This window comes from Lissotriton helveticus, chromosome 3_1, assembly GCF_964261635.1.
Source record: "Lissotriton helveticus chromosome 3_1, aLisHel1.1, whole genome shotgun sequence".
NCBI lineage: Eukaryota > Metazoa > Chordata > Amphibia > Caudata > Salamandridae > Lissotriton > Lissotriton helveticus.
Genome location: NC_136061.1, coordinates 423,544,785 through 423,559,779, shown reverse-complemented (window position 1 = coordinate 423,559,779; position 14,995 = coordinate 423,544,785). Strand labels below are relative to the sequence as shown.

The 14,995-nt window shown below is 40.3% G+C and overlaps 1 protein-coding gene across 11 annotated transcripts in view; it reads right to left on the bottom strand.

Annotated features, from left to right (window-relative positions):
• ABI2 (abl interactor 2) overlaps positions 1–14,995 on the bottom strand; it is an 841,968-nt gene that overhangs the window by 146,941 nt on the left and 680,032 nt on the right. For all 11 annotated transcript variants that reach the window (XM_078680278.1, XM_078680272.1, XM_078680274.1 and 8 more), the window contains one exon: positions 7,483–7,641. In XM_078680278.1, the coding sequence (XP_078536404.1) occupies positions 7,483–7,641 (159 nt within the window). The remainder of the gene's footprint in view (positions 1–7,482; positions 7,642–14,995) is intronic.

Here is a 14,995-nt window from a genome sequence, read left to right as displayed (position 1 = left end):
GAGATAAGGCAAACATGCATGTGACTACGATCAGATTGGGTTTAGAGGGAGAATGGAAATTATGGTGAGGGCCATTTGAAAGAAAATAGGAGAGGTGACAGAAGTTAGGTCAGTTTTCATGATGGATTTGATGGAGCAGATTTCATCTGCAGTCATGCATTGTTTATTTTTTTGTGCTTCAGACAGGCTGCATTTAAATTGCAACGCACATTTTGGTGCAGGTTAAAAACATGGCACATGAAAAACATGAAAGTGAGGCCTGAAAATGCTTTTGCTGAATTAACATGTGGTTTTTGCAATGTAGAGAAAAAGTGGCCTTTTTACCTTTGAAGATAAATAGAATGTGTTTCTCTCTTCCCAGCTCATCCCATGCAATATAAAATCAATTATTCCTGTCTTAATAGAATTTGACTTGTTGCATATTTTCATAAACATTTTCAGTTAATAACACCTCTTTTTATAATGTGTGTGAATTAATAATGCACTTGGGAAACATAATGGACTGATTTACATGAAATTAATATTATCTTTGTGTTTGTTTTATTTTTGGGGCCTACACAAAACATGGCTGCCTGTGAATCCATCAAGGCTATGACTTGCAATTTAATGAGAAGGGAGCATGCGCAGACTGTGGCAGCTTTCCTCATGACAAGAAGTCAAGGACAGTGTGAACTGCACATTCTTGTCATTCTGCCAATGTACCAGTTAGTTAAAAGTGTCCATCTACTGCGCTGAGAAGGAAGGAAGGATGAATTAGATTGAAACATTTTTCCTAGTAAATGTTGCAAATGTTTATAAATGTAGTTATTCGTGTATGCTTCTTTTGTTAAGACTAGTGAAGTCAGGTTTTTAGAATAAGTCAGGGAAGTGTGACCTCATGCATCATGACTGACCAATCACGTAAAGGTTTTACTGAAAAATGTTACATCTTTGTGTACTCTGCCAATAATTATGGTATAAATACTGTCCTCTCTGGATGGGGGCTGGCACTTCTTCTTTTTTCTCAGCTCAGCTGGCTTCTATGGGTTAGGTACGAGAAACGTCCCGGGAGATTGCTGAAGGGCGGGCTTGCGTCCGAGGAGTGTCAGGGGGAGGTTTCTTGCTTCCACGTCATATCTTGGCACTTCATGCCACATTCCTTTGAGGCCTGTGAAGGGCGGGCTGCTTTCCTCTTTAGACACAGACAGACAGACAGAGAGTGCAGTGGATCAGGATAGGATTAGATGCTAAACTTTAAGTTTATGTTTTGACTAATTAATTAGGTCTGAAAAGATTTATTTGATTTATGCATTTATTTCTCTTAATAGCATATTTTTGCAAACTATTTAAGTACTGATTAGCTTTGCAAGACTATTTTTCTTAGAAACTCTTTAAGACTTTTGCGCCACATTTTTCATAACTACATGTAATGCTTATATGCAGACTGTAATGTGTTCTGTATTATTGATATTTTTCCTGTTTTCCACATTCTGTAACCTGATTGATATTTTACTAATGAATAAAGGGTCAGAGAAAAATTAACTTTTGATTAGAAAATAAAACCCTTTAAAATACTCAACAACTCTCTTTATTGGCTTGAATAATGATTGCAGTTTTTACTGTTCATGATTTTTAAAGTCTCCTGAAGGTAATACATGGTGTGAAGGGCCCAACACCTTTTGAGCGGTAAATTAGAGGTAGCATGAGGGTTTTGCATTGAGAAACTACCAGAAGAAATTACCGCTCTCCATCAGATTTATAAATATTGACACCGCTTTTTAAGGTGGCATTTTAATTTGAGGTTGCATCTGTAGAAAAATAGCATCATTTTTATATGACAATAGTGATATATTCGGCTCGTTTGATATGCATTACAATCAAAAGAACAGTCTGTCCACTACTAGGCTACGACTAGACGACAGCTCCAGTAAGGCCAGGAAAGCATAAAGTAATGGTTGCAAGCATAGACCGGGAAATATCAAGAGCTTTAGGCTGCACTTGATGGAAGCAGTTACCTCATGAACAATGCAATATGGGAAAATTTAGGGGTAAATATTGCTAACATTGAAAAAGATACTCTGCAATGTTGGAGCGGATGTCTGGTGATATTTATCCTCAAGTGTGGCTCACAGTAGTAATTATAAGACGCAAAGCAGGATCCCTTTGCGTGCCCCCTGATTGTTTCAAGTGTATAGCCTTCATTCCTGAGGCTGGAGATACAGACATCTATAATTATCAATGCATCAATATTTAGCTTGTCCCTCGATTTTTGTGTGCAGGGCAAAAACAAAATATCTAAACGGAGAGATTAAAAGATTCCAGCAGCAATGTGTGGGTGCCTGCATTTTGTTTGCTTAGGGACTTGTACAGCAGAAAAGGTTAAAGTTTGCTTGCTCCCTGAAGCCATATTCTGACAAGAACAAAGGACAAACGTTTACTTTCGAGTAAGATTATTTTCTTCTTTTTAGGATTGGCGTCTTTTCTAGATTCGCTTGCATTTGTAAAGCCCTTCACCAGGCAGGTGATTAGTGCATTGTCGATAGTATCTGACAAAACCATGCAAACATAGGAAAGGCGTCATTGGGTATGAATGCATGGCTTCAATATTAACTGAAAAGCCTTAAAGGTACTTTCCTGTGCTCCCAAGCATAAGTTCGACTAGAGTGCAAAGTGAGACCACAGTGGCAATCTAGACTAAAAATACTGAAATACACAGGTTTGGTCCTAACACAGAAGGAGGACATGGTATCTGTTATACAGGTCTAATATAAACAGATATGCTTCAAGTATTAAACTCAGTTACAAACACTTGTATCATCATATAAAACAATGCCCTTTGGGTATTAAAAAGCATCAAGGGATTTCATGAATTTATGAATAGTGGTTTTAAGGCATTTTGGAAGACACATGGAGTCATAACCCAAAAACGTGTTTCACCAGAGTCACGTTTTGGCACAGTTTTATCGTCAGAAATCACACTCTAGATACAATACTTCCACTCTTGTGGAGATAAAACCATCAAAGCGATACAGTTGGCAAAGTGGTATCAAACCTGCAGAAGTGTCACACACCTAACTATTATACGCCCTACCAATACAGACAGCAGTGCACACATACCACACCACCATGTGCACGCTACCTCATAATTACCCACTTGGATAGTGAGATGTACACAGAAATAATTTCATCCAACTATACAATCCAAAGAGCACAAAGCCCTTCGACACATCCATCAAAGCACTTAATAGATTACAATATTTTCAAGATCAAATTCATTTTAATTTCACAGTGATTTACAAAAGACACTTTGGAACTAAATTTTGAACAGTTTCTTTACTAACTTCTCACAGAGAGCAACAAAGACACACAATCAACTAATGGTACCCCAGTATAGGCACTAGGATTGAGAAAGAGTAACATTGCCATTATAATGGCGGTACCCACTATACAAATGCCGATATCTAATTCTTTAGAGGGAGGTGAATTGCCACTCAGCTGACTCCACGACTTAGGCATATGAAAATTATCCTGATTTCTCCACTTAATGGATTTAAAATGTTTTAAAAAACACACCTAACCCCCTTTGATGCCTAATAATTCTCGGAAGACAAATGAGCTATGCAATCTTCGTTTATAATAACTAATGGTACAGACAAGACTGACATGCAAAATTCACAATTTAAAATGACAAATGGCTAGTCTGCAATGCACCGTGTACAAAATACTCATCCATGTTTCTAAAATGAGAAAGCCATTTTTCTTCCCATGAATGAGTAACTAAAATATATTATCCATTTTACTATAATTGGTGTGTTTTATACATAGTTACTAAATACGGATCCACAAACAAGGGGTAAATATGATTATGAGTTCTACTGCATTGGAAGATCAGGATCAACTTGAATGATGGGTAATGACAACAGGAAAACATGGTGTCTGCTACAGTGTATGAAGACCTGGTTTGCAAAGACCTTTGGCAGGAGAAACTCTGGATCCTAATGAGACATTTTCCAGGCAAGAAAATACAGGCTCCTTCATGTTTCAGAGAGTTGAATGGGACAATATACATGTCTTAACCGAGACTCCTTCCCCATTGGGACAGGCATAAAACGGTAGGCTTGAGATGGCACAAGGCAAGACGTAGATCCAATAAGGCCATTGGTGAGCAGCCAAAGATCCCAACATTTTGCGTCAACTTGTGAGTTATATGCAGCTCTTGCTTCCAATTATACAGTAATTAATCAAATCCCAATGACTACATAGGATACTAAATTAAAACTTGTCAAAACTGAGTTCTGTCATTAATAGCCTTGTTTTTGATGCCTGGGGAGACAAAGTATATTGCTAAAGATGAGTACATGTGAGCGTGTCACTCAAATTATGGTCCTAGAAGAGACCATGTCATAGAGGATCCTAACTTCAGGGAAGACCAGCTTGTTTTTTCCAGAAGGAATGCAAACTAAGGAGCAATGTGTCAATGGTGCCAATAACAAACAAGATCTCCGGGCACTAGAATGCAGCCTGTTGTAAACAAAGCACTGGGTTTAACACTAATAATGTACACATCACAGGTGAGGAAGTACGTTTAGTTGTTGAATTAAAACTCATAATTGAGGATAACCAGAAATAAATACATTTAATCCAGAAGAGGAAGCACTGTGGTATTCTGTCAAAAAAAACTAATTTGAGTCAGTGTCTCCAAACTGTTGCCCTCTCTCTATATCCATCTCATGGTCACTGCGCAACCAGCAGCAGTTTAGGTTTGTGTCAAACAATGCAGTTCCATTTATGAAATTCTCTATCAATGGAATGCTTAACAAATGTTTAGACACGAGCAGGTCCTTCAATTATCTAAAGGCCACCGTAGCATGATCTTTCTTCTAAAACAAATTGATAGGTCTGTGGAGCTGTTATGCTGTAAAAAATAAAATGAAAGGGGTGGTGGTGAACAAAATGCCAAAACTCTTGCTTACTGCAGACATTTTTAAGATTTAATGTAACAAACATATGGCATGTAACAGATGTGGTAGCAATCTACTGTAATAGGGTTTCACAATAAATAAGCCAAGCATACTGCTATTGTCATATCGTTTCATTATAAACAAACAAGGGCTATACTATAGACGTTTTTCCCAGTGAACCAACCACAATCTTTATCATTGGTGCTTCATCCTAAAAATGTCAAGTCAATTGTATTGCCCATAGACATTACAACAAAACAACCACCATGGATACAGTCATAAAATTGTATACAAAATTACATTTGATAACACAAAATACTACCTCTCGTAAGGGTGCCTTCAGTGATTATCAGAGTGTAAAAACCTCCTAGCCCTGTGGTTTGTCAGACAGGGTAACCAACACCAAATCTTTTATCTCCTATAATGCTCTTTGATATTCTATGGTACAAAATACCTCTCTGCAGGCTGTAGTAGAAAGTAATAACAAATCACCCATAAATGGTTATTGACTTTAACATAGGTTTTGCGCAAGAAATATTTCCGCCCTACTGTCTTTATTAGAGCGTTTCATAACAGACAGTGAGTCTACTTGCCTTGATCGCAGGCTTGGCACTGCAACAGGTACAGTCATGCTGTACTGAGCATATGCTTTTCGACAAGTCATGCAATCTTTTGCAACGAAAGAACACAATATCTGTCCACAAAAATGCGGTACTCAAGGAAACCAACATACAAGCATAGCCTACACGTCTGTTAGTATTACTTTTGAAAGTTCTTTCTCTGTTGATCACAAAGTAAGTTTAAACTGTGCTGTCAAGCCAGACCTGAAAAGTATACCCCAGTTTTAACCAGAAAATGTTAAACACTAGGAGATAAATGATCAAAAGTCTTCGAAAGGGACAGACGTTACTAGCTTAACTAAGTGAAATTAAAGCTTTATTCAAACAGGATGTCAATGAAGAATATTTAACAACCGGGTTCACACTCCACGCAAACAAGCATTACATTTTACTGGAACACATGTTTTGCTCCATTTGTGTCTGGCAGTCCATGGAGTACTACCAATGAAATAAGGAACTCAAATGGAAGAAATTAATTGAATTCAAGGTCAGGACCTAAATGCAACGACCCTAAAGGGTCTATTGTAACTCCTGGTTGAAGTTCACATATACTGCTCTTATTGCTTAACAGTGCGTGCAGTTTAGAGCAATCCGTATATTATACTACTTTGAGCCTCACAGATCCAACTAATTGTGGTTTTCTTCTTAATATCTTGACCACTCTAAAGAAGATAACAATCTGCTTGCACACCTGCGTCTATTCTCACTCTCTTCACATTGCTTACGTGCAGCAATGCCACCACACCATGTTTAGAGCACGTCTCTAACACTCATGTATCTCACCCAAGATATCCCATAGAGGTCCAGCGATAATGCAATGTAAATCATGGTCATGGTCTGAGACGCTGTTTAAATGCTACAACAATATAATAAAATACTTCTTTGAGAAGAGAACATCACTTACTTCTAATACTGGTTTGTTAGAAGGGTAATTTTCCTCAGACTCTCAATGAACCTCTAGCCTCTTCGGAATCTGTAGAAGAGTACTGCTTGCATATCTATGCCTCTAAAAGCAAAGATGCAAGCCACAGAGGGCTGTATTGTGGGATAGAGACGCATCTGAATTTCAAATGTACACTATCATTTTTTCCATGACTTCAGGGTACAAAGGGTGTTATAAATGTACAGTACTATTTAAAAACAAGCATCTACAATGCAATAGGTCTCGTATTTAAGCAAGTTTGAGCTATTGGCATTGTAAATGACAATGCCTTTTATTTTTGTTTTGGTTTTTAGAACATAAATAAAAGGCATTGTCATTTACAATGCCAATAGCTTAAACTCTCGCAAATGCGAGACCTAGTGCATTCCAAATGCTTGAAGGCATCGCTTAGTCGCCCCCTTCTGTCTCCATGGCCCCTAAAGAGCTCCCGTTTGCTACGAGTTAGATAAACAAGCTGGTGGACACACTGCGCACAATAGATTTTCCTGCAGCAAGAGAAGCTCAAAGAAAATAGTGCTTACAGACAAGCCGACATTTACAAAGGACAATGACACAAGCCAATGGCAAATATGGGCGGAGAGTGGGTGGGGATTCAAGTACATACTCCAATACAGCATGGCTCGCAGAGCAGCGCATGTACTTCCCAGGCTCGACCTAAGAATATCCAGGGAATCCAACAATGGCACGGAAGGGGTTACACTTCAATGCTGGATAACCTAAGGTAATTCAGCAATCAGCGTCCTAACAATTACTGAATGTTTGTGTCTGTTGTTAAAAGTGATGCATTCATTACAAATATGTCTCTGAAAATGTGTTCACTTTTTAATTATAATTTTGTATGTTGTGTACTTCACTTGGCTAGTTCATTAATGACATACATTTTCAGTGGTTTGGGAACTTTATAATTTTAATATACTTTGCTCATCTGAATGTTAATGTACCGGGTATTAACAGGTAACTTGCGTGAAACCAGCCTTACCTGGGTTTTGGCTATAAAAGGGGCCTCCATTCATCTGGTTCTGAAGACTCGGTTGTGAAGAGATGGATGGGGGGCGTCTGTAGGGCAAGGATCCACCTATAGTTGGAGGAGTGTGCCGAGACACTGGTCTATTCATACTGTAGAATTGAGCAGGATGACCTGATTTGGGATGAAACGGACGAGACAATCACTTACAGATGGTAGGGTTTCTATGTAAACATTTCTTTCAAGATAAATGTAATATCTTCCTGTGATGAACATTAATATAAAACAATGTTCTATTACAAAACAGGCAGTGGGTGATATAGACAAAAACAGTTCTTTAACCTTGGTTTAAGTTAGGATAGCTACCTCATTAACAATTCTGCCACTGCAACCAATTTCTTAACTGAGCAAGAGTTACATAGCGAACTCCACAGGTAAAAATATAGCTGGATGCTGATCACCAGCCTATCTACCCATGCTGCATGGACTAGAATAACAAAGTGATACTTCAGAACTTTAGCAGAAGTTTGGCTTTGCTAGTTGGCCATCTAACGTGTTAAGCTTCACTTTAAGCGAGGACTTGTCATGGTTCATATTATATATGGCAGGGGGGAACATGGCGGCCGTCAGTGTGGGCTGAGCAGTCGCGGTCTCTCACCACTCTAATCGGACGGGGAAACAAGACGTGCAGGATGGATGTAGTAAAGTCAGAGCAGCGTTAGGATTTTGAAGCTTACCTCCAAGGACCATGTTGTATTATTCATTCGTTTCCCGATACTTCTTGGGCAGTTTGAGCAGTTTTGGCGTTTCGCTTATGAGCCTGAGCTCCGGGCAGGGCTCTCGAGCGAAGGTAGCACGAAGGCTGCGGCTGTGGCTGCTGGAATTGCCGAGCCGCCGCGAGACGGGATCTGGGCGGAGGCGGTACTGCAGCTTGCTAGAGGACAGCGGGCTGCAGCTAGATTTGGGTTTCCCAGTGCTGGAAGCCCTCTACCGGTCTTTGTCGCGGCTGGTCGACAAGACTGCAGTGGAAAAGAAACAGCGGGAAATGAGGCCGATGACCCAGGTAAGATAAAGAGGAAGGGGACGCGGGGGCCTCTCTTAGAAGGCAGCAACACTAAAAGTAAGTCTAGTGGGACTAATTCCGGAGCTCCCAGGCCACATCAATTAGCGGGGCGCTTAGAACCCGTGGAGGGTGTGGAGGGGGGCTGCAGTTTATCCCAAACAAGCAACAGCCTTAATAGGAACACTCTTCGGAGCAAAGGCATTTGGGGCAAGATTTGTCTCCCACTGAAAGCCTCCCAAGCAGCACTTTACCAAAAATAACACAAGTGGAGAAAGTGACCGCCCGAACACAGGTAGAGGGCAAAAAAAACATAAAAGCGAAAAATAAATAGCCCAAACTAGCTAACTCAGTGAGCTCTCGTGTCACTCCTTCCCTTCGTACCTATATTGAAGTACAAGCTCAAACTAGAACCTCAAGCACGCATGCAATTCAAACTTCTGAGAAACCTGAGAATTTAAACACAAGGGCCCCCAGAAACATCAGCGACAGAAGAGGCTCAGGGGCTATGGAGCAGAGAAGCGATATGATTTTATTGGAGAATAGCTTCTCATGTTTAGCGGATGATGTGGCTGTATTACAAAATGGTTTTATCCAACAAGAACCAGTACAGCATAATTCCGCTACTATAAATCCCAGCACTAATGTTACTTCTATCCCCTACTCAAACCCCTCTCCGAGTACTGACTCCACTCTAGATAGATCGCCAAATCAACTAGCTGACCATGGGGGTTGTGGGAGGCTCCTGGAGAGCAGATAACGGAGGCCAGCTCCACAACAGAGAACCTGCTCCTAAATTTGATCTCGTAGTTGAGAGAAAAATTCACAATTTCTGAAAATAACCAACAAAAGATTCAGGGGACTTGCGAGGCATTGGAACTAAAAATTTATGACATAATGGGTCGAGTGGAAGCAGTAGAAGCCACAGTAGAAGACCTCTCGAAAGAGGTTAGGGAAAACACGACAGATCAAGAGACTAAAATTGAAAGATAAAGTCTTGGCAGACAAACTGGAGAGTTTGGAAAATAGCGCCAGAAGAAATAACATTCAGATTTTAAATATTGCTGAAGATCATGATGGGTGGGATATTAAATCCTTTATAATTGATCTCCTAAATGATCTTCACCCGAAATCGAGAAGTTGACCCTAGAAAATGATATCCAAAGAATTCACCAAGACCCCTTTAACAGAAGGGCAGGAAAGAAAAACCCCAGGAAAATATTAGTGAATTTCAAAACATACTCTATAAAAGAAGCTGTCCTCTCACAGGGGCTGAAAAGGGGGTTTACAACAAGGGAGACTGGTCTTTCTGTATTAGATCAGATATATCACGCACCACACAGGATAGGCAGTGGGAATTGGGAAAGCAGATACAGGAGTTGAAGAGCTTAGGGGCCACCACAAAACTCCAATTCCCCGCCTCCCTGAAGGTGATGTGGAACAACAAAATTTACAATTTTAGAGACCCGGAAGAGGTTAGCTCTTGGATCCAGAAGGTCAAAAGCTCGCCCAACTAAGATTTAAAATATACTTATTGTCCCTATCCGATATGAGAGGGTGAGAGCCCAAAGAAGAAAGGCTCCTAGTATGCCTCTAGAGATGAGGGAGGGTTCCCCCATGGAGGGAAGGGGAGGGAAAGGTTAAGGGAAAGCTCCAAAGACAAAATATAATAGAAAACATGTCAATCACAGGATGGGGGAGCATTTGGGGAAAAAATAAAAAAACTGTCCTCACTCACAAAATAATGCTTTAGGAAAAAAGACACTATAGCTGATAGGTTTTCTTATTAGATACTGCTTTTTAGATGACTATGGGTAGCTCCCAAGTTCTAAACATCCTATCCTGGAATGTGAATGGGCTCAGGTTCCCTGCCAGAAGGTGGTACCGGTATCTTGGAACGAGGTCACAATTGCAATAATCTTGAAGCCAAATAAAAACCCACAAAGTTGCGAATCATATAGACCTATTTCGCTCTTAAATAGCGATCACAAAATCTGAACCCAAATTCTCACTAAAAGATTAGACAAAGTTGCTGGCTCTTTAATACATTCTGATCAAAGGGGCTTTATGAAGGGGTGGCAACTGAAAGAATTAACGCATGACCTTATTGGAGCGATAGACCTGTCAAATTTATATCAGATCCCACTGGTAGTTTTAACATTCGACGCTGCCAAAGCTTTTGATAGGGTCAGTTGGCCCTTCTTAATAGAAGTAATTCATCGCTTCAAATTTTGAGAAACATTCGTAGTGGCAGTAAAGGCTCTCTATAAAAACCCCTCTGCTAGGATTCTTGTTAACGGAAACCTAACAAAACAACTTAAAATTTCTCGAGGGACCAGACAAGGCTGCCCCCTTTCGCCCCTTCTTTTGAATTTTTACAACTTCGATAAAACTAAGATCAGTTTGCAACAGCAGTTACAGGCATGGGCGCTTCTCCCTCTTTCTATCATAGGTAGATCTAACCTGTTGAAAATGTGTATCTTGCCTAGGTTCACCTTCTTATTTGACACCATCCCCTTGGAATTTTCCAAAATCTCGCTTAAGAAAGCACAAGGGCTATTTATAGGAAGTAGGAAAAATCCTAGAATTTCTCAGAAAAAACTCAGGAGAAAAAACCTAATGGCGGTATATCCACTCCTGATCTATACCTTTATTATTGTTCTTTCCATCTTAAAAACTCACGCCAACTCTTAAATGATAGACAAGTCTACCTACCTCTCTTTAAAGACCTAATAAAGGCACATAACACACAAGCTGACTCCTTTCTTTTAAAATTTGGTCACCCCAAATTCTTTAAAAAGGCCAGGCTGAAGATCCTTAGAGCTGCCATTAGAGTCTGGGTTCAAGTGAGGGCACTACTAGGTATACCTTATTATAATCAAGAAATACCGATCTGGGATTCCCCGGGCACCCCTGCATGCCTGCAAGACGCCCTGGCTCTCCCTTTACGCAGAGCCGGAATAGTAAGATGGGGAGAACTAACAGTAGAAAACGAGCTAATCCCATGGCAGTGCCTTTCTGCTTTAACCAATAACTCAGTATCAAGATTCAAGTACCTACAAATCCTCGGCTGGACAAAATCAATGGGCAACAAACTAGTAGGGAACTGGGACTTGGTAAAAGCAATTTGTACAAGACCAACATGAAAGGAAGTAGCAGCATGGTACTGGCAAATGATCGAGACTGGAGACAAAAAAAATCGAACCTATTCACAGAGAGCTGGAAGAAGGACATGCTGGGTGATGACCTCAAAATTCTCTGGCAAGTATCTATATCTATCCTTTGGTCATATGTAAAAGCTGCCCCCCCCCCCTAAAAAGAAATCATCTTTTCACTCTCTATAAGGCATACTGGACGCCCCTGAAACTTTCCAAACTGGGGAATGGAGTGACAAAAAGTGCCCGCAGTGTGATGACATCAACGTAAACGAGGTACACATGTTCAAGCAATGTCCTTCGATCGAGCTCTTCTGGGTTCACGTGAGTAACATCATCTCCGAAACTCTGGGTAGAAAGGTTGAGCTAACAGCATCTACAGTTATCTTCGGGGTAATTGCAAGTGAGATAGAAAATCTGGCTTTCCCAAGAAACCAGAAGGTATTCATTTTTGTTTTGATTCTTTTGGCACGAAGGGAGATCCGTAATAAATGGATCTTACCCGTTTCACCCACTAAATGAGAATAGATACGCTCTGTACAACGTTTTTCAACTCTCGATCGAGCAAGCAAAAGGGTTAAAAAAACAAAATTCTGGGATTTATGGGCTAGATGGTTCACACTTTTTGACTCCACTTTGTTTGGATTGAATTATCTCCATCACTCTGGGTTTAACACAACTAGAGTCATCTTTCACGGTCATATGTTCTGTCTTTTTCCTTTTCACACTTACTCCTTTCTTTGGACACACTTGGTTTTCCAGGAATATATTTATTATACTTAGTGGTCCAATGATTACGAATCCGCTCGTTTGGCCGAAACATTGGGGAACTAGCCAAGGCTAGGTGTGAATAGCCCATAGAAGAGGAGGAGCCTTGGTCATTACCGACAAGCCCTGCTGAAAAAAAGTGTTCGGGGTTTAATTCTCCCATCCTTCAATGAGGAGAAACCGGGTTTCTTTTTTCTTTTCATACTGGGCTGCAGTTTTCGGACCGACCGGCTTTACATTCTTGAATTACAAACATGTTTTGTAGAATGAGGACAAAAAAATGGTATATGATGATGCCCTGGGGCAAAGTAACGAATGGTTTCTTACCTGTCGGTATAGTTTTGCAGCTTGAAGAATTTTCTGGATTTACATGCTGTGCATTATTCCGCTATCTAGTGGTTGGATCCGGAATTGTAGTATTCCTTCATTTTTTTTTGGGTGGGCGTCGACATACCACCACGCCATCTTCGGATTCTTTTTTTACTTTTTCATTGTTCCTTCTTTTTATATATTTCCTCCTGTCATCTTTCTGGCGGAGGAGGATGGCTTCGCTAGTGAATCCAGAAAATTCTTCAAGTTGCAAAACCATACCGACATGTAAGAAACTATTCATTTTGCAGTGTGAATCTTTTCTGGATTCACATGCTGTGCATAGATTTTGTAGCGGTTTGCTAGTCCAGTGGGGGCTGGGTGGAAAATGAGCGTTGGTTTGTGAATAGATGATTTAAGACCTTTTGTCTCACTTGTGCTTCCTTATTCATTTGGATGTCCACACAGAAATGCATTGTAACTATGTGTATGGAAGACTAGGGTGCTGCCATGCAAATGTCCTGAATTGGAGTATTTGGCAGAAATGCGATTGTAGCTGCCTTCCTTCTTGTTGAGTGAGCCCTTAGCGCTCCTTGTAATGCTTCACCGGCTTGTTTTTGACATAATTGAATAGTTTGTGCAATCCATCTGACAATGGTATTTTTTGGTTACTGGTCTTCCTAAAAAGCTTTTAGCAAAGGAGAAAATAATTGTTTTGTCTTTCTGTACTCCTTGGTTATTTCAACGTGGTACATGACCGCTCTCCTAGCGTCCAGTGTATGCAAAGCTCTTTCTGCTTTTGTCTTTTGAAAAAAAAATTGGAATTTGTATTGTTTGATTTACGTGGAATTGTGATACCTTTGGCATGAAATGTGGATCTGTTCTCATGACCACTCTGTCACTATGTATTTGGAAGTAGAGTTCCTGCAATGTTAGAGCCTGTAGTTTACTAACTCTGCGTAGAGATGTGATTGCCACTAAGAAAGCTGCCTATAGAGTTAGCCTTTGTGGCATTGCTTTATGTAGCGGTTCAAATTGTGCTTTCATTAATTGTGTTAGAGCTATATTTAGGTTCCATGTAGGTGCTGGCACCATTTTTGGTGGTGCTATTCTTTTAGCTCCTTCTAGGGATCTTTTGCCCACATGAGTAGTGAAGAAACTGCTCCCGGTTTCTCCTCTTGTGTATGCTACAATTGCCGCTAAGTACACCTTTAGGGAAGCATAGCTTGGGTTATTGTGCAGCAAATGAGTCAAGTACTTTAGAACTGTTCTTTCTTTAGTAATTGTGTTTGTGAGCGGTTTCTTAAGGCCCCACTGCGTGTATCTTTTCTATTTTGCTGTATAACATTTTCTTGTTGTTGGTTTTCTTGCTTCCCTGAGAACAGCCATTGTACTTTTGGGTAGTTTGAGGAGCGCAAATTTGAAGTCCTCAGGAGCCATGCTGCCAAGCTTAAGCTTTCTGGTTCTGGGTGTAGTACCCATCCGTTTTGCAGGGTTAATAGGTCTTGCCTTCTTGGTAGTTTGTGTATTGTTCCCTGAGATATGTCCATTATCTCCGAGAACCAAGTTTGCCTGGCCTGGCCTGGTAGTGCAATGAGAATCATTGTCATGTTACTGATTTTGCATTTGAGGATTACTTTGTGGAGTAGTGGGATCGGGGGAAAAGCATAAGCAAATATCCCTGACCAGTCCATCCATAGGGCATTTAACAGGGACTGATTGCAAGGTTGCCTGGATGCGAAGTTTGGGCATTTTGCATTGTGGGGTTTTGCAAATAATTCTATTTGTGGAGTCCCACATTTTTTGAAAATCTTTTTGAGTTCCTGTTGATTAATTTCCCTCTGATGGGATGATGTTTGTCTGCTCAGTCTGTCCGCTTCGATATTGTTCTTCCCTGGTAAGTGTATCGCTACTATGTCTATATTCTTTTGGATTGCCCATTTCCAAATTTCTTGGGTTAAAGTAGAGAGGGCTAGAAACTGAAGTGCCCCTGTTTGTTTATATAAAACATGGTCGCTGTGTTGTCTGTTTGAATCAACACTTTCTTGTTGTAGATTTGTTTTTTAAATGCTTTCAAGGCTAATAACACTGTTTTTAACTTTAAAAAGCTGATGTGTTTCACTACATCCTGGTGCGTCCACAATCTTCGCACCTTGAGATTGTTCATGTGTGCTCCCCACCCTTTGTGGGAAGCATCCGTTGTTATGGTCACTGTTTGCGTTGGTTGTGTGAAAGC